Raw genomic sequence first — 25,912 nt, forward strand, 5'->3', positions numbered from 1 at the left:
ACCAAACCGGGAGGTGACTACCTCAATCCTACTGCAGGGAATCAGGAAGCCTCCCACAGAACCACTGAGTTACCAAAATGCTGCCATAGGTAAAATTCAGGAATCAGGAAGCTGTCTCCTTTGAGCCCTTACATGAAGCTGTGACTAGACTCTAGAAAGCAGAATTCACTACTGCCTCTGCAGCCTGTCTGTCTGTCTCCCTCCCTCTCTCCCTCTCCTCCCTTTTTCGCTCCCCTTCCCCCGTGTCTCCTCCCTTCCTTCTCCCCCTCCACAAAGTGGAAGAGTGGAACATTGATGTAGGGTAACTTCCAGATCATGCTTACCAATAGAAATGGCCAGAAGTAGTGAGGAGAAGACCATGTCTTCCGAATCTCATAGGAATGCATCTGAGAGAAGGGGCATAATTTTTATCTAGAAGCTTAGCTGCAAAGGGTTTGGGGAAATATAGCTTTAATATTTATTTTTTCTGTGACTTTCTTTAGTAATTGTTCTTCTCAGAGTTGACAAATCATTCAGTAATTTCAGAATTTCATGTCTTTTTGGCAGTAGGGACTCAAGTCTGGGCTCAGCATTACGTGAAACGTGTGCTCTACTTCCTAATGTGGAACTCTGTTGTCAAGTTCTGAGATTGTTGAATACTTTCTCAAGTTTCAAGAACAACAGCTACTAAAGAAAGTCATGGGAAAAATGAAATAAAACTATCAAGTAGAGGCAACTAAGTAATAGGAATTTATCTCCTCTCATCCTTTTTTTAGGCCAGTGGATCGTAACGTATGTGGGGGACAGTATAGTGCAACTTCTCTCTCATTACAATTTTATAGTGTTGGTTTGGCTTTCAGCTATTTATTTATTTATTATTTTCCAGTGCTTTCATCTTATATGACACCCTATTAATTTTCAGTAAATACTTAGCTTGCTAAAGTCTCTTTTCTGAGATGAAACAACTGGGGTTTACTCAAGGCTTCTGAAACTTGAGGAGGTCAAGAGATAACAGAAAAATTCTGGCTCATTTAGGAGGGAAGGATTTAACTTGACTCCACTTCTTAAGTATTCATGAAAGTGAAAGTACCAGAGAAAACTTTATGGGTCACCATGACTATACTTCATAATTATAGATTTATTTTTAATGATTTTTATTTGAGGGTTTGGTTTTCATGTAACCCTTTTTTACTTTTGTAGTTTATTTGCTCATAGCAGAAACTATAAATAAGCTTGTGGCTGAAACTTCTGTGACCAAATCTACAGTGGAGTATCTTGCATTAGAATTAGAAGATTGGGGCCGGCCCCGTGGCTTAGCGGTTAAGTGCGCGAGCTCTGCTACTGGCGGCCCGAGTTCGGATCCTGGGCGCGCACCGACACACCGCTTCTCCGGCCATGCTGAGGCCGCGTCCCACATACAGCAACTAGAAGGATGTGCAACTGTGACATACAACTATCTACTGGGGCTTTGGGGAAAAAAAGGAGGAGGATTGGCAATAGATGTTAGCTCAGAGCTAGTCTTCCTCCACAAAAAGAGGAGGATTAGCACGGATGTTAGCTCAGGGCTGATCTTCCTCACAAAAAACAAAAGAAAAAGAATTAGAAGATTGGTCTTCCTCAAAATTATTTGGAGTTGGGACATGCAAATGTTGTTTCATTTTACTTGACTTCTCTAGTCTCTAGGCTTTTCTCCAACGACACATGGCATTTATTTATTTTTAAGCTACATTTGTTTTGCTTATTGTTTGTGACACTTCCAGGTGGTAAGTATGCACACTTCAATGTTAAATGAGCAAACTAGGTTGGAAATGGATGAGTAAGGTTAATAAATGCCTATATAGGTTAATATGCTGCCATGGGAATTTTAGCTTTTTGGTTTTGTGTGTGTGAGTTTAAAATGATACATCTCAAAAAAAATGTTTGCTTTCGTTTTGATGAAGATAAAAATAAACCTTTGGTGAATCTGGATTTATTTTGATGACATGTGCCCAGTATGCAGTCAGATTAGCCCTTTCTAATAGTGTTTTTCACCTGTAAATCATTCTGAAGGCTCTAGTAAGAAATGACAGAGCTTGTGTAAGAAATGTTGACGAACCAGTAGGACCAGTAAGAACTAGGATATGACAGACTTCATGACGATGGTATAATTTCATTTAAAAGTTGTATTTTTGGTTACGGTGAAAATACGTGCGTATAACTGAAAATGAAGACAATAGAAGTAATTAAATTTGTCCATGATCCCACTATCATTAGTAAACAATGTAAAACATTGTGATAGTATTTTTCCCTTTTTTTTTTTCTGTTCACATATCCTCAGGTGTTTTCCTTATAAAATTGGGATACTTACACATTGATAAACATAAAGAGAGAAAGTAGTATTCTGTCTTATTCGCAAAACACTACATTGTAAGGCTTCAAATACTCTTCAAGTCATGATTTTTAAATAACATTTTGATATCTGTCGTGGGATTATACCATAGTTTGTATAACTATTATCCTATTATTGGATATATAGTTTGTTTACTATTTTGTACTGATAGAAATAATATTATAGGGATGTTCTTGAAAATGAATTGGTTTCTATTTTCACAGGATAGGTTCCAGAAACAAAATATTGAAATCAAAGGATATGACCTCTTGTATCTCTTGTTATATATTGTTGAGTTGCTTTCCAGAAGGTTGTATGGATTGTCATTTCCACCAGCAGGGTATCAAATGGTCTGTTGTATGGAATTTTCAGCAGCATTGCTCTTAAAAGAATCTCTTGCAGTTTTTAGGGGAAAATAGGGTTTGATTCTCTTTATTCTCCTTTTTTATTTCTTAAATTTCTAGTGATTTATTTATTTATTTATTTTTGTGAGGAAGATTAGCCCTGAGCTAACATCCGATGCCAATCCTCCTCTTTTTGCTGAGGAAGATTGGCCCTGGACCAACACCTGTGCCCATCTCCCTCTGCTTTATATGGGACGCTGCCACAGTATGGCCTGACAAACAGTGCATCAGTGCGCGCCCGGCATCTGAACCTGCGAACCCCGGGCCGCCGCTGCAGCGGAGCGCGCGCATTTAACCGCTGCACCACCGGGCCAGCCCCTAGTGATTTATTTCTTTACTTGCCAAAATAAAAGCTTTTTTTATTTTATCACTATTTCTCCTGTGAGTTGCATGTTCATATCAGTGGAGTGTACGTTCTAGTGGAGTGAAGAAGGACAATAAACAGATGTACTGGGTGGAAATAAGTACTAAGAAGAAAAGTAAAATGGGATTAGAGGCAAGAGTGCTGAGGTTGGAAATGCCATTTTAGGTACTGTTTTCCGGGAAGGCTTTTCATACTGAGCAGAGACATGAAACAGCAGGTTTTCCTGTGCCTGCCGTAGGGGGCAGTGGGGGGCTGGTGGTGGAAGAGGAGATCAGAGTGACAGTCAGGACCAGATCACTTTGAGGGCCTTCGAGACTATGGTAAGGAGTTTAGATTTTATTGAGAAGAAGGAAACCATTAGAATATTTTGTGGCAAAAAGACTCAAGATCGGTGTGAATTAGAATGTTACCTCCTCTGAATGGAGTAAGGCTGGATTTCAGCCCCATTCTCCCCTTTGGCCCCTTTGCTGGGTGGCTTTGTGGAGTACAGCTGCTCAGCTGTACGTTGTAGCCCTCAGCTGACAGAGTTGCAGACCTGCCATTCTGGTGACAGTGTAAGGAACCAAGTGAAGTGGGCAGGGGTAAATGCAGGGAGATCCTTCGGGAGGCCATTTCAGTGGTCCGGGGAAGAGATGATGGTGCCCAGTTAGGCCAGTCACAGAGATGGTGGCATGGTAAGGCGGGAGTCTGTGATGCTGGTAGGATTTGCAGATAGATTGGATGGGGGATGTGCGAAGAAGGGAGGAGTTAAAATTTTGCATGTTAAAAGTTTAAATTTGCCTAAGTCAACATCAATTAGGATCAGACTCTGCCTGCTGTTTTTTTTATTCTCACTCTTGTTTACAGAGACTGGAACTTCCTTGAGGGGCTTTGGTGACTATTTTACAGTTATTTTAATAATCACCGTTATTAAAATTTATCGTCTTTTTTTGTGTGTGTGTGTGTCTGTAGTGTTGTTTTCCAAGTGTTTATTCAGTAGAGTTCTGGTGCTGAAAAACAGGCCTCCACAACAGAAAGTTTGCAGGGGAAGGCGAAGTGTTAAACCCTGGGAAGAGGGCCAGACCAGCTGCTCTGATTTCACTGGCTGTGAGTTTGGGAGAGAGCACTCTGCAAAATGGTAGTTAAAGTGCTGAAGAATTACAGAGCAGCTTGGAGCAGATTTTTAAGTTTACAGAAATTGTCGTATAACCAAAGCAAGGAAGAGGAAGACAGGAACAAATGGGGGATGTCTGGTTCATGACTGAGATCAGTGCTGCGCCAGAGTCTGGGTCAGCTGTGGTTTGCCCCAAGGCCTCAGTGTATTTGGTTTGACAGGAGATCGGAATGTGCTGATGATGCCTTTCTCTTATAATTTGATGTATTATATTAATTAAAAAGTTTATTTTGAATTTAACTCTTATTGTTTGTTATTTATTATGCTTAAATATGTTTAAAGGCAAGGGAGATTTATGTGCCTGGAAAAATGCTTTCCATTTAGTTCAATGGGAAAATTAATCTTGTAATGTGAGTGGTTTAAGTTTTGTAGTATTTTCTCTGACCATCGTTTGCATAAAAAATGGAGCTCCCCTGTAACTGGAAAAGAGGTCCCTGGTGATTCTAATATGTGCCTCTCTTAGTTTTCGGAAGGAGGTGGAGGAAGAAAAACTGGAAAAAGGGCCTGAAAATGAATAGGCAAAGAGAGGGAAAAAAAACAGTAGAGAGAAACGTCGAGAGAATAGTCTGATACAACTGGACAGTGAGTTTAGCACTAAACGTTTTTGCTAATTGCATCAAGCAAGGAAACTTGATGGATTATATAATTTTCTATTTACTGAAAAAAGAAAATATTGTATACAAATTGATTTAGGTGGCAAAAATCTGATTAGAAAAAATTAGTTTATTTTAATGAAGTACATTAAATAGTAGTAGATAGTAGCTTCAGTTGTGGTTTATTTAGTTACTTTCTAGTAACTCTAGAAAAGGGATATTTTCTTCATCTCTTTGAAAAGTAAGGGAGGAGTTGTGTTAAATTGTAACTTGGTAATTGCTTTTCTGGTGGGAACATTGGTCAATGATACAGTAAGGGACATTGTTACCAATCCTCTAACTCTCTAAGGACAGAAATGAAAAAATCCAGAATAGCTGACAAAGAGAGGGCCCCTGAGAAATCAATATTGCTGGATCATATTTAATTCCACGTCCCTGTACAAACAGCATACTTTTTTACCTGAACTCATCTTTCCTTCAGGTCTCAGTTTTAGTGTGAATTCCTCGGAGTTCTTCCGTAACCTTCCAATTTAAAACCGTTTCCTCTATTAAAATCTCTCATCTCATTCTTGCTTTGAATTCATTCTTAGCATTTACCACAATTTCTGCTTATATTTATTTATGCAATTACTTGCTTACTATCTGCCACGTCCACCCCCACTCCTCACTCTATTGTAAGATTGTGAAAGCAGTGAGTCATTCTTCCAAAAATGTTTATTGAGTGCCTTCCTTCCAGAGATATTTATTGAATGCCTACTATGTGTCAGCTGGAGTTGGGGCACCATCAGCTCCTAGAGTTTACATTGTCCTAAATTCTAGTGTTTGCTTTTTTATCATTATATCTCTAATATTTAGCACAGTGCCTGATTCACAGAGAATGGTCAATAACTATTTGTTGAAAGAATGAAGATGAAAGCCATTGAGGATTATTTGCAGGGCTCAAAGGTGGAGAGGAGTCAGGGTTTAAATCTATAGTTCAGAAATATAAACTCCTGAGGCTGGGATTCCCCTCCCCTGTCACAGGCTGAAACTTCCAGGTGCCCCAGCCTCTGTGGTACTCCTCTGGTGCACAAGAGTTTCTCTCTATTCTGAAAAGGGAAATAAGAATAGCCCAGAGATTCTGAATGCTAATTGGTCTGAGGTGGGTCCTGGGCATCTTTATTTTAAAAGCTCTTTAGCTGTCTGTATTATACATACAGGGTCCAAAATTAATATCCTAAAGGAAGAAGAGTGTGGAGTTTATGTCTAGAGGGTTCTCTTCTCTTCCAATACTACTTGTTTTATTTTGGCAGAAGAATTTGTAGGTAGGGTGTGTGCGTGTATGTGTGTGTATTTTTTTTTCACAGGGGAGTTTTGAATTTTTTCCATGCCATTCTGATAATTATCAAAGCAACACAGCTTTTCACCAAATACCATGGAAGCCTGAGATATTTTTTACTGCTTCAGCCTGAGAATGTTTTAGGTCAGCTTATTTTCTTTCAGTAAAAACTAGGAGCTCCCTAATGTTAGATATTATTTCGTAAACTGCATCTGGGGAATGTATACAGTTTAAGTAAGCTGCAAGATAAATCTCTAAAGACTTCATGTGGTAGCGATCATTTTATTATTGGTGAACATTTATGAAATACAGCAATTTTAATTTCAATATAGTTAACTTTTCTTATTAGCCATAATTAAACATCTAGCTGTTTCTTTGTATTATTTATGATTAAAGATAGGAAAACCATTTACTGACTTTATTTAATACACATATGAGAAAATGAGTTTTCTGCCTCTCAGTACATAATAGATTATAAAAATTATAAGGGGTAGTAACTGTAGAAACATGCTGTTGATGATAGAAGCAGACGTGCTGACACTCAGACATCGAATTGGAGACCAAGAAATTAAAGGTCAGAAACAGCGTGTAAAAACCATTCTGTCTGGAGCCACTTATTCTGGGGATTAATAGCTGTGTAGAATGAGATGTGTTTTGCGGAATTACTGTATTACTGGAAAGTACAGTAAGAAATGATCATGAAACGTCAGGAAGAGATTGTTTGGTATTCTTTGCTTAGTTATAGTATTTTATAGAATGATTTCTACTAAAAAAGTATTTAGAGAAAGATCAGAGCCTCCATGGTTTAACTGACGGAATGCTCAGTGACTAAAAATGCTACCAGAGAGCAGTTTGTGAATTTGAGAAATCTTTTCTATTTTTATTTTAAGCTGTATTGTATATTTCTGAAAAACTACACGTAAGTAATGTAGTTTAATCCAGATTCTTTGTGGTATATGTATTTTTAACAATATGCCAGTTTATGACTAATGTGAGTTTTCTTCTACTTTGAGAAAATCCTGGAATTACAAGTGAGTGGGGAGTGTTGGAGAGGTCATCGATGCTAAGAAAGACTGAATGCTTACCCCCGCTTCTAGGTCACGGTGAAGTCAGACTTCACAGGGGAGCAGTTCTCTGATGAGTAATTCCAGGAAGCCTTTCAGCAGTGGGAATGTCTCCTTGTTTGACTCCAGGGTGTGGAGGCTTCTTGAGAGCTTGGCTTTCTGAGGATTCCTCATAGGAGCTGGTCCCACGTGACACTGACTGCGCTTTCCAACCAGAGGCCTCTGTTCCTGTTGCACAGGTTCCCTGAACAGCTGCTGACTCAGATACAGCCTCACTGGGTGCACAGGTGCACCCTGCCCGGTAAGGATTTATGCTCCTGAGATTAGATTGCATTCATAAGAGAGCTATTTTATAAACATCTGCTTTAAATACGTGACTTGCTTATGAATACTTAATGCCTTGCTATGTTTTTGTTCCTTTTTTGAAGAACCAGTTGGTGAACAGTTCATTTCTAACATGTTATGCTAGGTATTAATTGAATTCGATGGTACAGGAGATGGGGAAAGAGGGAAGGAGGGAGGATCACTTTTCACAGTGACCTTCCTCTAACAATGCTTTTGGCCAAGAGCTGGTATTTATTCTCCCCAGTTGCTTTTCAATGTCCACATTCTAATCCTTGTGACACATTTCTCACTAATAACTTAAAGTGATGGCATTTATACAGGAATGTGCAACTATGGCCTGCTTATTCTATAGATAGGTTTAAAAAAAAAAAAGAAAACCTCTCCACATTGATTTCTGCCTAAAATCAATGAAAATCTAAATAAAATATTATGAGGTACAAGGAAGCTTTACATTTTAGGATGAGCTTTGTCTTTATCCTGTTTTATGCATTATAATAAATCACTTAATCCACATTTAGGTTGTCTGATAGCGGTGTCCATAATTCCTCCAAGAGCAAACAAGTGTCAACAAAAGAGAAGTTCTAGGGACTGTGTCCCCTTCAGGATAGGAAATATGGCATTTAGATTTTTTATCATCTTGAAGGTCACAGCGGGTACTTTTGATTTTAACATTTTTGTACCATTTTACCTATGCAGCTGGCTAATCTTTTAAGGTTAGTCTTCTTAAGTAATCTGGAGTCCTTCTTCACTCCTTTCTCTCAAAACCCACATTTAATCTGTCAGTCAGTCTCATTTAATCTACCTTCAAAACATGTCCAGACTGACCACTTTTTCCCTTCTTTGCTGCCGCTCCTTGGTCCGTTATCACCGTGGCCTCTAGCCTAGATTGTGGTTGTAAACACTCTCCCAATCAGGCTTCCTGATTTTACCCTTGAACTATTTCGGTGGTAGCAACCGGAGTAATCCTGTCAGACTTTAGTCAGATCATGGGGCACAGGATTGTATAGCAGTTACGAGCACAGACTCTGGAGCCAGGCTGCCTGGGTTCAAATCTAGCTCCTGCCGTTGATAGTCTGTTTAATTTTGGGCAACATATTTAAATGTAACATTGGAATTGCTGTAGCACTTGGATTAAGTGAGTTCATAGTGTCTACATGGTAGACACTATTATTAGTATTAGTAACAGTAGTAGTAATATTTTAGCAACTATTATGTCATCCTTTCACTCAAAATCCTCTAATAGCTTCCCATTGCCTTTGGAGGAAGAGCCAATCGTTACAGTGACCGACTAGGTCCTGCACAATCTGTTCACTGTGACTTCTGAACTCATCTAGTTTTCTCTCTTGTTTGGTGTCTTCTGGCTATTCTGGTGCCTGTAGTATCCCCCACCCTCTTCCCCGAGGACACAGAGGCCTGGACTCAGCTCAGTCAGATTCTTTGTATTTGTTGTTTCCTCTTGCTGGAAAGCTTTCCCTCAGATCTTGCATAGCTAGCTCACTTCCTCCACTTCACGGCTCCCTCTCAGTGACACTTGGTTATGCTGTCCAAAACTGCGATACGTTCAAGGCTCCCTCTGCCCCTCCTCGCTTTCTCTTTAGCCTTGTAAGTTAAATGAAAACATTTTGGTTGGTTTTTGTTCCCATGCATTAGAATGTAATCTCCATGGTGGCAGAGATTTATTTTTTGTCTCTTTTGTTCACTCTTGAATCTTTAGCCTCTAGAATTATGTCTGGCACACAGTAGGCACACCATAAATATTTTTTGAAGGAGTGAATGAAATTACGGCACCTTAAGAATGTTAATTCTCTGCTCAAAGCCTCCTGTGGCACTCCTCCCTTTGCAAAGCCCAGTGACCTTAGCTGTGGCCTCCATGGTCTGCCCCGTCTTGGCTTCCGGCTGCTCTCTCTCACTCCTAAAGGATAATTTGTAATTAACTATTTCCTATCACTCTAGATACTGAAAACACTATTATTTCCTCTCCTTTTCTGACTAGCCAAATCTTATCCCATCTTTGAGGTCCACCTAAAATGTTTTCTTCTGTGGCACTGCCCCAGCTACTCTTGATTTCTTGATTTCCTTGTTTAACTTCCTCATTAGGCTGTTATCTAGAATTAGAGGTACCGAAGTGTGTATGTTCATTGGCCTACCTAGGATGTAGTTCTTACAATGTGATCCCTGTTCAGCATCACGAGCGTCCCCTAGTGCTCATGCCTGGTGCTCAGAAATTATTCCTAAGCCTCTCCCAAGACTGTATCAAATCAAAAATTCTTGGGGGTGTGGTCCAGAAATTTATGTTCCAGTAAGACTTTGGGTATTTCTGATGTGCACTAATGTTTGAGAACTGCTGGACAAGGACATTGGCATAATGGACCAGAGTGGGAATGTCTGGATTAGGGGTCCAGTGGATCTTCAGGGTTCAGTAATCCCCAGGGATGGAAAGAAACTAAGGTGAGTGTAGGAGGGCCCGAGGTAGAATGTTCCAAGAATGAGTAAACAAAAACATTTCTCTGAAATGTATCAGAAACTGGGAAATACGTCTACAAGATAAGGGACAGTCAGGGGAATGGAAATCTGTTCTTTAATGCTTAAGTCCATGATTCAGACTTTCTTCTTGTTGAGTAAATTTTGGACAATAGACGATTAGCAGAGATCTTGGAAGTTGAGTGCATTAGCATTGGGCAAATCTTAAGAATGGTTAGCCCTGCGAAGACTAAGGCAGTGCGTATGGCCTTTTCTCGGTGGTGAATGTTTGGGATACCATCTCTGAGACTGGAATATTTTGACAGGAACTAAAATTGAGGAAGAGGGTACAAGACCAGATTCTAGTCATCTATTGAAATAATTTGTCATGATAGGGATCTACCACTGGTAGAAAAAGCAAAGGACAAGAAACTCAATTATTAAAGAAAGGAGTATGTCTCTGCAGAAGAGCTTGGAAGAAGAAGAACCCGAGGACTGAGAGTAGGTTGGTGTGAGCTCCTGGAACAAGGTTAATGGCCTCAGGGGTGATGTTTGGAGGCCTAGAGGGGCCAGTTACCGCAGAAATCATTAAGGTCAACCAACAGTGTCTACTGTGCACTACATATCAAATTAAATATTTTACTTGAAGACAAGTGATGTACACATACATCTTTCTGTCACGTTATTGCCTGAATGATAATGGATTGAAATCAAATACTTTAATAACTTGCTGTTTATGATGACTTATTTTAATCATATATGTATGTTTATTATATAATACCAATCTCTTTGATTTTTTCCCCCTAATTTAGAACTTGAATACAACTGTACTTCAAGCACTGGGAGTATATAAACATGTGTTCAGAAAGACCTTTGGCTTCCTGCTAAAACTGGCCTGTCATACACATTATAGTGGGCACAAAACTTAGAAAAGTCAGCATGTTCAGAGTTTTATATTGTTTTGCATTTAAAAAGGTAAAAGGTTAGTTGGGTAGACTTACTCTGCTCCTGTCCTTCAAGCCTTCTAAGCCCCATGCTGAGGTGTATGCTTACCCACACCATGCTAACCCCATCCCGTAGAATTAACGTAGATCTGGGAGTATGATGCAGCGGTTCTGATGAACCGTGACTGGCATAACTGAGGCTGTACTGGGAGGATGCCATCTCAAGCTCCTGAGGTTACTCAGACATGGGCCAGACTTGCCCAACAATGACTTGTAAGTGAGAATCATCCATGTATGTCTTTTAACATATGACCTGGTTCAGAATTCAAGGAAATCACTATTCAAAATAAAGAGAAGAAATAAGAAGGGAGGAAATTCAGACACTTAGACAATAGGGAACTTATTGGGTCAGAGGTAATTACATCTTAGGGGAGTTTTTGTCAGCATGACAGATGGGAGTACATAGAGAACCTTCTCTATGGGGCTTTTTATCCAAACAAAATAGTGTTATAAAGCCAATTTTACTTAGAAAAAACAAATTATGGAACAGTATTATCTTCCTGTTATTTTTAGTGTTTTCAGTATTTGTATACTTGGAGACATATAAACTACCTTTTGGTTTATTCTGTCTTTAAAAAACCACAGATCACCTTGCAATCATGTTTGAAATAATTTTTCTCATTAAAATATTAAGATGTTAATGCATCATACGTTTTGGTAATTCAAAATGGAACATAAGGACTTCCTTGTTTGGAAAAATTTGAGAGAAAGTCTCAGCAGGTTCAGCATTTCATTTATTCAACATCAAGTATATGATAAAAGAAATTAATGTGAAAAAATGGAACTATAAAAGTACTAGAAGAAAATATGGAATAATATTTTATAATTGTAGCATATGGAAGGCCTTTCTAAAGCATAGCACAAAACCTAGAAGATGTAAAAGTTAATGGCTGATAAAAACAATGCCATAGGAAAACAAATTTCTGCAGAAATCATACAGTTAAAACAAAGTCAAAAGGTAAATGTTAAATGGGAGGAGAATGTTGACCCAGAAATTCTACTTGGAATTTATTCTACAGATGCAGTCTTACGTGTAAGAAATTACTTACGTGCATCATTATCAGTTGTCAATTTTTTTTTTTAGTACAGCATTGGATTGGAAATAGCATAAATATCTGTCACTAGCATGGTGGTTAATTAAATTATGGTTCATCCATATGATAGAATACTGTGTTGCTGGATTCCATTTTAAAATATCTCAGAAATATTTACAATTTTAAAAAAAGATGTGAAAAAATTTTTTGAACTACAAAAATAGCCAGAAAACAATGAACAAAATGGGAATATGCACATAATGATCTATAATTACTTTAAATGTCAATGGACCAAATTCTCTATAATCAAAAGACATAGAGTGGCTGAATACATTAAAAAACAAGACCTCTCTGTATGCTGCTTATAAGAGACTCACTTTATTTATTTAATTTTTGGTGAGGAAGACCAGCCCTGAGCTAACATCCACTCCCAATCCTCCCCTTTTTACTGAGGAAGACTGGCCCTGGGCTAATATCCATGCCTATCTTTCTCCACTTTATATGGGATGCTGCCCCAGCATGGCTTGACAAGCAGTGCATTGGTCTGTGCCCGGGATCCAAACCTGCGAACCTCGGGCAGCTGAAGCGGAGTGCGTGAACCCAACCACTACGCCACTGGGCTGGCCCCTTGTTTTTGTTTTTAGTTTAAATAAATTGAATAAAAAAAAAAAAAGAAAAAAGAACATTTAAAAAAAGATGCAAAATGAGATGTAGAGTATAAAGTATTGCTAGTATATGCATTGACGTCTCTTGAAGCATCCATAAGAACAGTAGCATTGGTATCCCCTGAGAGGAAGTCAGATAGATGTCTGGGAGAAAGGGCTGGGAAAGAATATTTCTTTCTACTTTATCACCTAGTCCAAAAAAGTAAATTACAAAGAGTGGCTGGGGAAGGAAAAATCAGTCGTGTGTGTGTGTGTGTGTGTATTTTGTGTGTGTGTTAGGAAGATTAGCCCTGAGCTAACATTGGTTGCCAATCCTCCTCTTTTTGCTGAGGAAGAGTGGCCCTGGGCTAACATCCGTGCCCATTTTCCTCTACTTTATATGTGGGACGCCTGCCACATCATGGCTTGATAAGCAGTGCGTAGGTCTGTGCCTGGGGTCTGAACCCACGAACCCGGGCTGCTGAAGTGGAGAACACGAACTTAACGACTACGTGGCCAGGCCGGCTGCTAAATGTATACTTTTTAATCCCTTGCTTGGCACAGTGAATGCTAATGTTTCTTATATTTTCTGGGATATCCTCCAAAAAAAAAAAGACAGTTCTCTTATATAAAGATGAAAGTTTATGACAGTTTGCAGCACAAAGTGAATAATAAAGCTCCCTTTTTTGGAGTCTTGTAGTAGTTCCATAGAAGAAGATATCTATAGTTGTAGGTATCAGATCATTTACATTTAATTTTATGTCCCCAAAATATCTGATATACTGACTCAGTTTTCTAGTAATCTCTTATATGACAACTTCAACTTGTTGAACAATGTAGAGAACTAGCAAGTTGTTGGGGAGGATTCTGTCAAAATAGTTGTCAAAACAGATGCCTTTAAATTCTTAAGACTGAGGATGGGCTGCTGCTCAGATTAAATGTACTCATTTTATGCAATAGAAAACGTCCTCTTTTAAAAAATATAATAATTACCATGTGTTCAAAGCAATGTGGTGTGGAAGAAGCAAATGTTTCACTATACTTGAAGATGATGAGTGAAAGTTATGACTTTGCCCTCGTTTCCATTTCAGCCACTCCCCACTTTATCAGGTCTGCTTTTAATTTTGCATCCCATATTCCTTTATTTTCATTCCTTTAGGTTAGGAAGACTTCTTCAAAAAGAGATTTCTTTTCCCACTATGGAGAAGTAGAGGTCGTCTTGGTTCAGGCATCTCACCCTTAAAACTTTCTTCGAGAACATGGCTTGCTTAACCACTAGTCCATCCCCAGGTGGCCACCACCCCAGGGGAGCTCTTCTTTTCATTTGTAGGTTAATCAGCTGGATATATTAACTCGGCCCCTGCTCATTTGTCCTGGTTGCTAACTTGGTTATTGATGCCCTTTGCTTATGAGTTTGGGAAATATTTTTAGTGCCTTTGTAAAATATGGAATAAACAGCAATAGATCAAATTTGTTTGAACAAACTACGCAGTCTTGGGACCAGATTTCTGGCAGGCAGTTCATAGTCTCTGCTAAAGCATTTGGCCAGCAGATGGGTTACCCTATCCCAATCAAACGAGCCTCTTATTACTGTTACATCTTTCTATTTTGGAGGTTGCTGCAACCTTTGAACCCTTGGAATTCAACAGATTAAAATCTGCTCTGTTTGTGAATGGGGCATATCCTTTTTCCTTTGGCATTAAAATTACATCCAAGGTGTAAATTTCATAACTCTTGAAGGGATCAGGTGTGCTTTCCAATTCGTAAATCCTGGAAAATGGTCCTATACTCTATATTAATATTTGTAAAGATAGGAAACACTGCTTTTCCAAGACAGTCCATTCATTCTAGATGCTTTTAATTGTACTTTGTTTTTGCCATGGTATGAATGTTTGTGTTCCCACAAAATTTATTTGTTAAAGTATTAACCCCCAAAGGTGATGATGTTAAAAGGTGGGGCCTTTGGGAGGTGCTTAAGTCAGGAAGGTAGAGTCCTCACGAATTGGCTTAGTGCTCTTATAAAAGAGGCTCTCAAGAGCCCCCGGCTCCATCCACCATGTGAGGACACAGTGAGAAGGCGCTGGCTGTGAACCAGGAAGAGGGCCTTCACCAGAAAGCAGCCATGCAGGTGCCGTGATCCGGACTCCCCAGCCTCCAGAACTGTGAGAAATAAATTTCTGTTGTTTATAAGCTACGCGGTCTGTCGTATTTTGTTATAGCAGCCTGGATGGATGAAGACAGTATTAACACAAAATCTGCCTCCTCTCTGTTAAGTCTTCCCCCAGCCAATTATGTCCTTTAAAAGATAGAGGAAATCTGTTTTCTTCTCTTCAAATATGATGAGGTGGAGAGGTGCTGAATCTTTTTTTCAGGTGGAAAAATTCTCAGTCCCTCAACTGTTCAGTATGTGAAATGATTGCCAGACCTCTACCCATGCTGGTCCAACTCCATGTTTGTCAAAATTCTCCCTAGTGTAGCATGCCGCAAGTCTCATAATTTTCCACACGTGGGCTGCGCAGATTAGAGTGGGATCATCACATCTCTTGTTAAGATTTGCTTGTTTGTTTGCTTTGGCCGGCTGTCTCATGTGTAGGCTCGTTTTTGAGCTTATATTTGAGTAAGACTCGCAGGACACTTTTTTCCTTTCAGTTTTTTTAAGTCACATTTTATTTGCTCTGATTGAAGCCCCCCTTAGCGTGATCATTCTCAGTGTTTGAATTTTACTTGCCCCTTTTAACCTCCAGAAACAATTTGTTGGAACCCAGTATACAGTTTTTGGCTTCAATCCAGTCCTATTAAGACCTATATCAGGTCTTAATCTGGTCCTGCTTCACTTGCTCTCTGGTATTGGTTGACCTTCTGGTTCTAGAAGAGTTCATCCTTAGCGGCCTCCTACCATTTGTCTCCTGGGCCATTTGTCATCCAGTCTTTTGTACATGATTGGCAGTACTCTCTGGTCCCATTGCACATACTGCTAGGGTGACCAACTCGTCCTGGTTTGCCTAGGACTTTCTAAGTTTTAAGACTGAAAGCCCCATGTTCTGGGAACCTTCTTAGTCCTGGGCAGACTGAGCTAGTTGGTCATCCTGCATTCTCACACTTCTTCCCCCCACTTCCTCACAGCATGTCTCCTAATTGGCTGTATGTCTGTGCATTGTCCAGCGCAGGCTGTGGAAGCTCAGGCCTCCATCTGAGTGCTAACATGTGTGAAGATGTTCCCTATGTAGCAGTAGTGATTGGAAGTTACTATTATTTTTTCTTTAAGCATTCCATTTTCTCCCCCCATTCCTATAAAATTGCTAAGGAATCCTGTAATGTCTTTTTCACACATCCTTTTTAGGTTTTTTGCTTGTTGAAATTGTGGCATGAATTGCTCTTAAGGAATTTTTGTCTTGAATTTCTTTTAACAACTCTACAAAATAAAATTTGTCTTTTTGCCACCTAGACTCCATGGCTTCAGTTTATTTGTCATAGTGTTTGGGGGACTCAATACTTAACAAAGCAACAAAATTGTGCAATAAAACTTAGGAAAACCATGTTTTTAGTAATGGAGAATCCTGAATTCCAGTCCTAGATTGGTTACTACCTAGCTGCAGGAATCTGGACAAGTATTGTTTTCTCTTGAGGTCTTGATTTCCTCCTCTGTAAAAGAAGTGGGCTTTGCTAGACTGTCTGTGAGGTCACAATTTATGTTAAAATGAAATGACTTTCAGTCAGTGGAGGAGCAGGGTATGATTGCCCTATGTACCAAATACATCTCTTCTGGCCTCTATTTGGAGTCTTCTGTATCTCTCTAGCCTGGCCTCTGAGCCCAGAACCTAATAACCAGCCATCTATCAGACATATAACTAATTAGGACCATGATGCCTGTTTCAGATGAAGACTTGCTGCCTGTAGCTAGAAACATAATGGGTTGGGCATCCCCAGGACCTTCCCCAGGTTCAGCCATTCACTAGGGGGACTCAGAGGATTCAGCATGTTGTCATACTCATGGCTGGATTAATTACAGTGAAAGGAAACCAAGCACAATCATCAAAGGGAAAAAGGTACTTGGTCCAAGTCCAGGGAAACCAGACACAGCTTCCGACAGTCCTCTCCCAGTGGAGTCAACAGGATGTGCTTTATTCCCCCAGCAATTTGTTGTGACAACACATGTGAAATGTTGTTTATCAGGAAAGCTCATTAGAGACTCAGTGCCCAAGGTTTTTATTGGGGGCTGGTCACACACACAACCTCTGTACCAAAATTCCAAACTCTTAGAAGGAAAGCAGGTGTTCACCATAAATACATTGTTTATACAATTTAGGCCCAGTGAACCATTCTTATCTGGGAATGGTGGGAACCTCCTCAAATCCAGCTTTCCAGAGGCCAGCCAAGGACCAACCCTGCAAGCGGGTCTTTCTAAGGATAGAAGTCTCAGGCTTGCTACATTCTGTCTTTTCTGCACATGTAGTAAAACTCAAAGTTTGCTTCTAGCCTCTTGACTCCAAGAAATGCTGCATGAGACATTGGAACAAAATAGACTGAGGAATAACTGAAGTTCTACTGGATTTGCTAGTAACTTGTTGGCTGACTTGGGCTAAGTTGCTTTGGCTAAGTTGCTTAACCTATTTAAACCTTACTTTCTTCATCTGTGAATTGGAGATAATAAAGCTAACTGCATAGGCATTTTGTTGAGAACACATTATTTGATGCACATATACACATGAAACATAACATCACTTGTCCCTGAATCCTCGCATTCAAAAATGTTTATTAAGAACCTACTATATGGTAAACACTGTGATAGGCCCTGGAGGTGTAGTGCTGAGTAAAAGAGGTCCCGCCTTTCTGGAATTTGTAGTCTAGTTGGGGAGAGAGACTTTAATTTCAAATAATAACCTTGCAAATTAATATACAATTACAATTTGTGGTAAGTGCTCTGAAAGAGAGGTAGAGAGTGCAGTAAAAGTGTGTAATGGGTACTGACCTGTTCTAGTGGGTCGGGAAGGGTCTCCCTGAGGAAATAGCATTGGTGTAAGAATTTCAAATTCAAACATGCAGTGGCTACATCAGGAGATCGTGAGGGATAATGGTCTTGCCTAGGCTCTTTTCTTCGGATGGCAGGGAGCAGGCATTGTTGGAGAATCAAAAAAGACCAGTACAGTTGGAGCAGAGAGAGCAAAGGGGAGAGAGATTTTGGGTGAGATTGGAGAGGATGGAGGTAGTCAAGGACCACATTGAGGTAATGGAGCTCGGCCACCATCCTGAGAGCAATGGAAAGCCGTGTAAGGGTGTTTAGCAGTGGAGTGACATAATGAGATATCTAAGTATTTTGAAAAGATCTCTCTGGCTGCTTTGTAGAGATATGATTGGAGTGAGTAAAGTGGGTTTAGGAGGCAATTGCAGAAGCCTGGGCTAGTGATGATTATAATTTGAGTTAGTGTTTTAGTTTGCTTGAAAGTGGAGAGAGACGTAAAGATTTGAGAAGGTGTATCTGCAGTTACTTGCTAAATTATTTGAATGAACAGCTTCAAGTTGAACTGTTTTTATTTTTTACCATTACATAAAATCTTGAGAGTTGGAAGAGATTAGATTCTTGAGTGTATAATTCTGGTAGAGAAAGAGATGGAGTTGTAACCTGCTGAGATTTGCACAACTACAACCTACCTTATCCATGCATCTGTTGAGTGGAAATAATGAGAAGAAAGATATAAGAAGCAGCTACTGTCTAGTACATATGTAGCCACTTTGCATATATTAACTAATTTAACCTATTAGGTAGGTGCTATTATTATACGCATATTATAGATGAGAAAGAGATGAGACACAGAGTTTAAGTAACTGACCAATTTCTAATAAGTAATAAGATGGTAGAGCTGGAATTTGAACCCAAATAGTTTGTCTTCAGATTCATACAGCCAACCACAGCGGCAAACTATGAGTCTTAGGTCAAATCTGGCCCTGACTGTTTTTGTACAGACAGCCAGAAAATTAAGAATTTTTTTTTTTTTTAACACTTTTAAAAGGTTTAAAAAAAGAGAATCATGACTTAGATTGTATGTGGCCCACACAGCCTAAAATATTTACTGGTTGGCCTTTTACAGTGAAAGTTGGCTGGCACCTGCATTGTGTTCACCATTACTAAGAAAACATGTTCCTTCAGTAGGAAGTTGAGAGCTGCTGCTCTTTACAGATGAGGGACATGTCTGCTCATAGAATGAGTTAGCTGCAGAGTGAGAACAGTGTGCTTAGAGCTCCTGTGGTCAATTGGTTTACTTGAAATTTGCAAATGTAAGAGTAAGGACTGGTTTGACCCTGTGGAGGGAAGGTTTCTTGGGAAGACAGATTTATCCCTCAGTACTGGGATCAAAGGCTGGTGCTCAGTTACTTAATGTGAGGCTTGTCATTAAGACAGTTAATTTTAGATGGATTTTATGTGCTGCTTTAGCATTTGGACACAGGATATACAAGCAAAAATACATGTCTATTTTAAACCTGTGGTTTATTTTTGAAAAGAAAAATTAGGTCAACGTTAAATATTGATAACTCCTGCTCTTATTTGGAGTAAAAAAATGACTCTTTAACAATGCACCTCCCCCCACCCCCCACCCCAAGAGCTGTAAGTGCATTAGTAAGACAGAACATAGCATGTTTTGGCCTTTCCAAATAAGCTGACTTCTTGATTTGGGGAGAAATTCTGATATTCATCTGAATTTTTGTAGAGAGCTGAATATTTAGCTACCTCAGTATTTATCAAATCTTACTATAGTGATAGGCATTTTGGGGCACTGTAAAGATGATTATAGAAGTTTTCTTTTGCTATGATGTGATTTTCATTGATAAGTGATTGTTCTAATCTACCATACTCCGTAGACGCATTACATGTTGCTTGCTCTCGCAAACTGTGTTAATCTATTTTCTAAGAGAGTCAGTCAGTGGCTGTAGAGGTTACATTTGTTCACAGCTAGAGCTTCCCTTTGCCTCTTCTTTGACACCATTACGGATTGGTTTGGTAGTGGTTGATGGGTACCTATTATTCAAGCCCATTTCCTCAGTCCTTACTTTATCATTTCGATTGTGGATTGGGTAAGGTACTAATTATAGTTGTTTAAATTGTAATTTTGTTTGGTTATAAAATTTCTATCTATTTTATCTTTCCTTTTACTTAGATGATTCAGACTTAAAGTTTTATATTGAATAGTTTTCTGTCATTTTTCTGATTGGAAGATTAGGGATTGTGCATGAAGTTGAACTCTCTTTTTTTAACTGTAGGAATTTCCAAACAGAGACAAAAAGAATCTGGTTTTAACAGTCATCACATCTGGCCAGTCTTGTTTAATCTCCATCCTCCTCCTCCATTGCCTCACATCTACCCAAAATAACTTTAAAATAAATCACAAACACTATATCCTTTCATTGGGTAAATACTTTAGTATGTGTCTCTAAACTGTAAGCACTCTTTTTAAAAAAGAAAAGCAATGCCATTAGCATGCTAAAAAATTAACAATAATTTCTTAATATCAACAGATATTCAATTAGTCTCCAGATTTCCTTAATTTTCTCCTAAATACTTTTTTGCAGTTAGTTTTTCAAATCAAGAACCAACTAAAGTCCATGATTTATATTTGGTTGAATTGTCTCTTAATTCTTTTAATATGCTATCGCAGTTACTATGACAGTTTCCCTTCTCTTTTTTCCCTTTTGCCATTGATTCTATAGATTGCTTGTCTTCTGTCCTTTTATTTTTGGTAAATTTGTAGTGTAAATTTTAGTGAAATCTAAATTGTGTATCAAGTTTAGGTTAAATTTTTTGACAAGAGTACCTCCTAAACGGTGAGCAGATTGACTCTTGACTTGGCTGGTGACGGCTGTGAGGGTACACGTCAGCACGTCTTTTACTCCCCCCAGCTGAGGAAGGTTTATTTCTCATCACAGTAATGATACTGAGTAGCAGAGAAGAGGAAACAGATGTTTATACATAATGTTGTTAAACATACCTTCCTTTAACAAAATTGCTTATTATTTGGTGTTGGTTTTTTGTAATTAGCAACGGTAGTGAAACCACCGGAGTCCTTATTTGGCATAAGATTGCCAGACAGAGTCAGACTACACGTTTTTAGTTTTGCCTTCTGAGTCACTGGATTAGGTAACATTTCTGTCTACCCCAGGGTCTGGCCAGCCAACATTACTTTTCCTGTGAAGGATGATGAAATCCTCCCTGTTAATTTTATACTGGAAATGGTAAGTGTAAAAATTCATCCAGTCAAAATCTAAACTTCTGGCTAATTCTTATGATTTATGTAGGAAAAGCTAAGAAAGAAAGCTATCTTTAAATATAGTCATTTTCTCACAGAGAAAAGAAATTTTAAAAAGTATGCTCTCGAGCCAGCCCTAATGGCCTGGTGGTTCAAGTTTGGTGCTCTCACTGCTTCCGTGGCCCGGATTTGCTTCCTGGTTGTGGAACCACACCACCCGTCTGTCAGTAGCCATGCTGTGGCAATGGCTTACATAGAAGAACTAGAAGGACTTTCAACTAGGATATACATGTACTGGCGCTTTGGGGAGGGAAAAAAAGTATGCTCTTTACTCTTATAAAATAAAATCTGGTATACTTATTTCAAAATTTATTGGTAATGGTGACATGTCACATTTTCTTAATTGGTTAAGACTTGTTTGAAACTTTACAGGTGAAATTTTGTTTTTAAAAGAGAATAATTAATTGGAAAAATACTCAAAATATATTTACCTGGGACCTGACAACTGTATGAAAATCATTTGTTTTTCTTTGAATATTTGTTTCTTATAGTAGTAAAAATTATGGGAGAAATACCTCCCTCCAGGAAAACAGTCTAAGAATGTTGGTATTTATCTTCATGGAGATATTTTCCCTTTTTTGGCTGACTAATGAATGTTTGAATTTGTTATTTCTTTATGTATACTGTACTTATTTATATTTTATTGTTTTAATTATTTTCAAAATTTGATGGATAATTACTTTGATTCATATGAAATTGTTTCTAATTGATTTCTATAATGCATTAATGCTATTTCCAATGATTGTCTATTGCTTAGTGGACACTTAAACACCTTCTGAATTCTTTCTTATTGGTAACAGGAAAGTGAGAATCAAATGATATAGCTCATTGCCTAGAATGTTGAAAAGATGTTAGTTTTGCTTTCTTAGTCCATGTGTCCTCGTATATCCTCAAGTTGAAAAAATACCCCAGCGCTTGTGGCATTTGCTGATGTGCTTGTTTGTTTTATGCATTTTTCAACATGCCTTTTCCTGATAAGCATTTTCCTTAATAGCTTCTATAGATATTTTGAAATGATACCTACTTCTGCTAAGAAGTGGTGTTATGTTGGTTTGAAAATAATAGTCCATTATAAAATCATGACTAAAAGCTGTGTATTTACTAGGGCAATGCTAATTTTGGCTCCTTTTATTTATTTATTTATTTTTTATCTTTTGTTTATTGCAGTAACATTGGTTTATAACATTGTATAAATTTCAGGTGTACATCATTATACTTCTATTTCTGCATAGATTACATCATGTTCACCACCCAAATACTAATTACAACCCATCACCACATACATGTGCCGAATTATCCCTTTCACCCTCCTCCCTCTCCCCTTCTCCTCTGGTAACCACCAATCCAATCTCTGTCTCTATGTGTTTGTTTGTTGTTATTATCTACTACTTAATGAAGGAAATCATACGGTATTTGACCTTCTCCCTCTGACTTATTTCACTTTGCATTATACCCTCCATGTCCATCCATGTTGTCACAAATGGCTGGATTTCATCGTTTCTTATGGCTGAGTAGTATTCCATTGTGTATATATACCACATCTTCTTTATCCATTCGTCCCTTGATGGGCACTTAGGTTGCTTCCAAGTCTTGGCTATTGTGAATAACGCTGCAATGAACATGGGTGTGCATGTATCTTTACACATTGGTGTTTTCAAGTTCTTTGGATAATTCGTTAAAGAGAAAACAAAGCACTGCAGGTGATGTAAATGATGTGGGTTTTAAGATTTTTCATTACAAAAATTCATTGATAGGAAGAAAAAACTAAGATTCTGTTTCTAAATATTTGCTCCCAATTCATCATAATTTATTTTAAAGAATTAGGATCAGTCTCATGATTGGATCTTTGTTTTGTACATGTTAGCATTTTGATGAATATAATGTGCTTCAGGCCCTTACTGTGTAATAAATCAGTGATGACTTATAGGTGACAATGAAGCTGGTTGATTAGATAATGTATAGGGCGATCTCTGTCTTTACAGATAAAAACTGTGCATTTTATGGAAGCGTTTCTCTTAGTGTTGAATTGATTTGTTGAGGGCATGCTATTCCTTAAATATTAAAACACTTTCTTACCATTAAAATGATTTATCATTTGGTGGTTCATCATTTGGCAGTAGTATAACCAAGTTGAATTGCCTATGTTTTCCACAGCTCTTTGTTTTGCTTTATGAAGATCAGCAAACCAGAGCATTCCCATGGGTTTAATGAGGTCTCTGATCACTATGGTGAGTTGTAAAGTGGGAACGTGTAACCTCTGGGTAAACCATCTTATGTTATTCCCTTCTGTCTTTGCAGGTAAATTATTAGTCATAACTGTAGCAACAAAAGAAACTGATGGATTCCATCGATTTATGCAGTCAGCCAAATACTTCAATTATACTGTGAAGGTATGGTATATCTTTTAATTCATGGAGAGGTTAGAATATGTACCTAAAGTACATTTTTCTTAACAATAACAACAATAACAATTCAATCTGCAGTCCACAGATGGAAGATGGAATTTGGTTACATGACTGCTGTTAGTTTATATATACTTGATTGTTTTAAAGATACATTTTGGCCTTATTAGTACTCTACCACTCAGACAATAATTTCTTAATATTTGCTAATGCTTTGTATGAACATGTTCTGTAAAAGAACAGAAAAATATGTTTATATATATATGTATATTTATATTTCTTTTGGGGGATCATGTACAAGCACGACATAATTAGGATTTGACAGTAATTTTTTTCATTGACTTTGAAGAATTTTTTTCTGTTTCTTTGTTTACAGAGAATTGGGAACAGGGCAGTGAAGGGGATACCCTTTCTGTCGCATTATTGAGAGTTGCTTTTCCTGTTGTTTGTTTGTTTTAGAGGAATTGGGGAACATTATAAAAGTATAAAAGGGTTTTAGAAGACACATCTCCAGGAGAATATCTCACTGATTAACAATCAGAGGAAATCTGCGGGATTTGGTAGAACTAGTAAACTGAGCTGTGAAAGGCCTGCCTTTTTTATTTACTTATTTATTTTTTATAGAAATAAGGATCTGTCAGTCAGGTCTTTTCTACAAATAAGAGAATAGGGAGGTATCCCAGGTAGGAAAACAAACAAACAAACAAACTTAACACATTTACAAAAAAAAAAAAACTTAAAAAAAAAGGAGAGGAGAGTATTGTCTGGCCTGGGGAAAAACTGAGGTAGTCTGGTATGTACTGTGGAAAGAAGGTAGTATTCGCTATATAACCACTGGAAGACTAGATACAGATGTTAATATAGAACAGCTATTAGAGAGGCTGAGCGTTGCTGGAAAAGAGATCTAGTGTTAACAACCAGATGTTTAATGCAGGATAAATGAAAAATTTTTTAGGATAGAGGAGAAATGTAGTTGTATGCACTGATAGGAAGCACTAGGAAGCACTATGGAAGCAACAGAAAAATCAGGGTAAAATAATGCTGAAATCCAATGAGGGAGATCTTTAGCGTTCAGACTGGGGAGATGGTGGAATGTTTCTTATGTGGGAGGCACTGTGTTAGGACCTTTTTATTTGGTATGCTGTTGATTCATTATATAAACCATGAAAGGTAGATGTTACTTTGTTTATGGGTGAGCAAAACTTGCCCCAGGGCACATAGCTATAAAGTGTCAAATCTTAGACCCCAGCCCCACTTGGCTGACTATAGAGTTTTTGATCCTCCTGCTGTCTTCCCATTATGAAATGCAGTCATTCTCAAAGTCTGGACCCCAGACCACCCGCTTGACCATCATCTGGGAAATAGTTAGAAATGAAGATTCTCCGGCCCCACCTCAGGCCTGCTGAGCCACAAACTCTGGGAGCAGGACCCAGCAGTCTGCTTCAACAAGCCCTCCATGTGATTCGGTTGCATTCTGAAGTTGGACACACTGATTTAGGGGAAAGAAAAGAGAGACTAGAGTGTAACATAGTGCACTGCAAGCAGTAGGCTCCCAGGTACGGTGGGCCTGGTACGACTGCAGTGTTGGAGAGGTCTGCAAAGGTTGTGGAATGGAAGTTAACAAATCTCAGGGCCAGAGGAGGCCACTTTTTAGGGCAAAAACTAATAATTCTACTAGATAGCCCCAGTATGAATCCAGATGCACATCAGCTAGAGTTTTCTTGGCCAGCATTTACCCCCAACCTTCAGGATAGGTAGTGATGAAGTGATAACTGGAGATCGGAGGCTGGGAGCCCCACAGGCTTTGCCAGCCAGGTTTATGTTTGGCTCAATGTTAAATAAAGTTGAAACTGATAATAACTATTTTCTAACTTTATTTTATCCTTTTTTGTATTTATTTTTAATTTCATTCCTCCTTAATTTCACAAATCTCCTAGTAGATCATTGTTTTAGGAACTTCAGACTTTGTTTTGATGAAAATGAGGTCCCAGGTGTGTGTGTGGCAGAATGGGGCACACTTCCTGCTCCCTCACAGCCAGGGGGGTCAACACACACTTCCGCTCAGGAGGCAGCTGTGAGGCTAAGGCAAACAGGGATGAGAACAGAGAACAATTAATTGTCTTAGGCAATTTCTTGCATTGATAAATTATTATAAAGCTTTTGAGAGTAATGTAAATTTAAGATTTATAAGGTGATGTTTGACCTCGTGCCCTCTTTGTTTCCCTGAACAACCCATTTGGTTCAGTAGGAAAATCACTTAAGGGCCCCGTCCAGGAGTCACTGAGCTTCAAGGGCTTTCAGTGTTCATCACACTGATTTCCTGCCAGATTGGGAAGTATTATGGAAGGTTTCTTCATTTTCTTTTTCATTTTAGTCTGAACAAATGGAACATAAGATATGAGAAATACTTTCTGTGGTCCCCCTAACCCCCGACCTCCTTGGATTAGACTCTGCTTCTGAAATGGTAAAATTGGGAGGTGGCA

The 25,912-nt window shown here is 38.6% G+C and overlaps 1 protein-coding gene across 4 annotated transcripts in view; it reads left to right on the top strand.

Moving 5' to 3' along the window:
- PLOD2 (procollagen-lysine,2-oxoglutarate 5-dioxygenase 2) overlaps positions 1 to 25,912 on the top strand; it is a 91,198-nt gene that overhangs the window by 14,518 nt on the left and 50,768 nt on the right. For all 4 annotated transcript variants that reach the window (XM_087430423.1, XM_004419277.3, XM_087430424.1 and 1 more), the window contains exon 2: positions 23,326 to 23,417. In XM_087430423.1, coding sequence (XP_087286549.1) covers positions 23,326 to 23,417 — 92 coding nt within the window. The remainder of the gene's footprint in view (positions 1 to 23,325; positions 23,418 to 25,912) is intronic.

The sequence above is a fragment of the Ceratotherium simum genome, chromosome 5 (assembly GCF_057802395.1).
Source record: "Ceratotherium simum simum isolate JZ-2026a chromosome 5, ASM5780239v1, whole genome shotgun sequence".
In the NCBI taxonomy this organism is placed as follows: domain Eukaryota; kingdom Metazoa; phylum Chordata; class Mammalia; order Perissodactyla; family Rhinocerotidae; genus Ceratotherium; species Ceratotherium simum.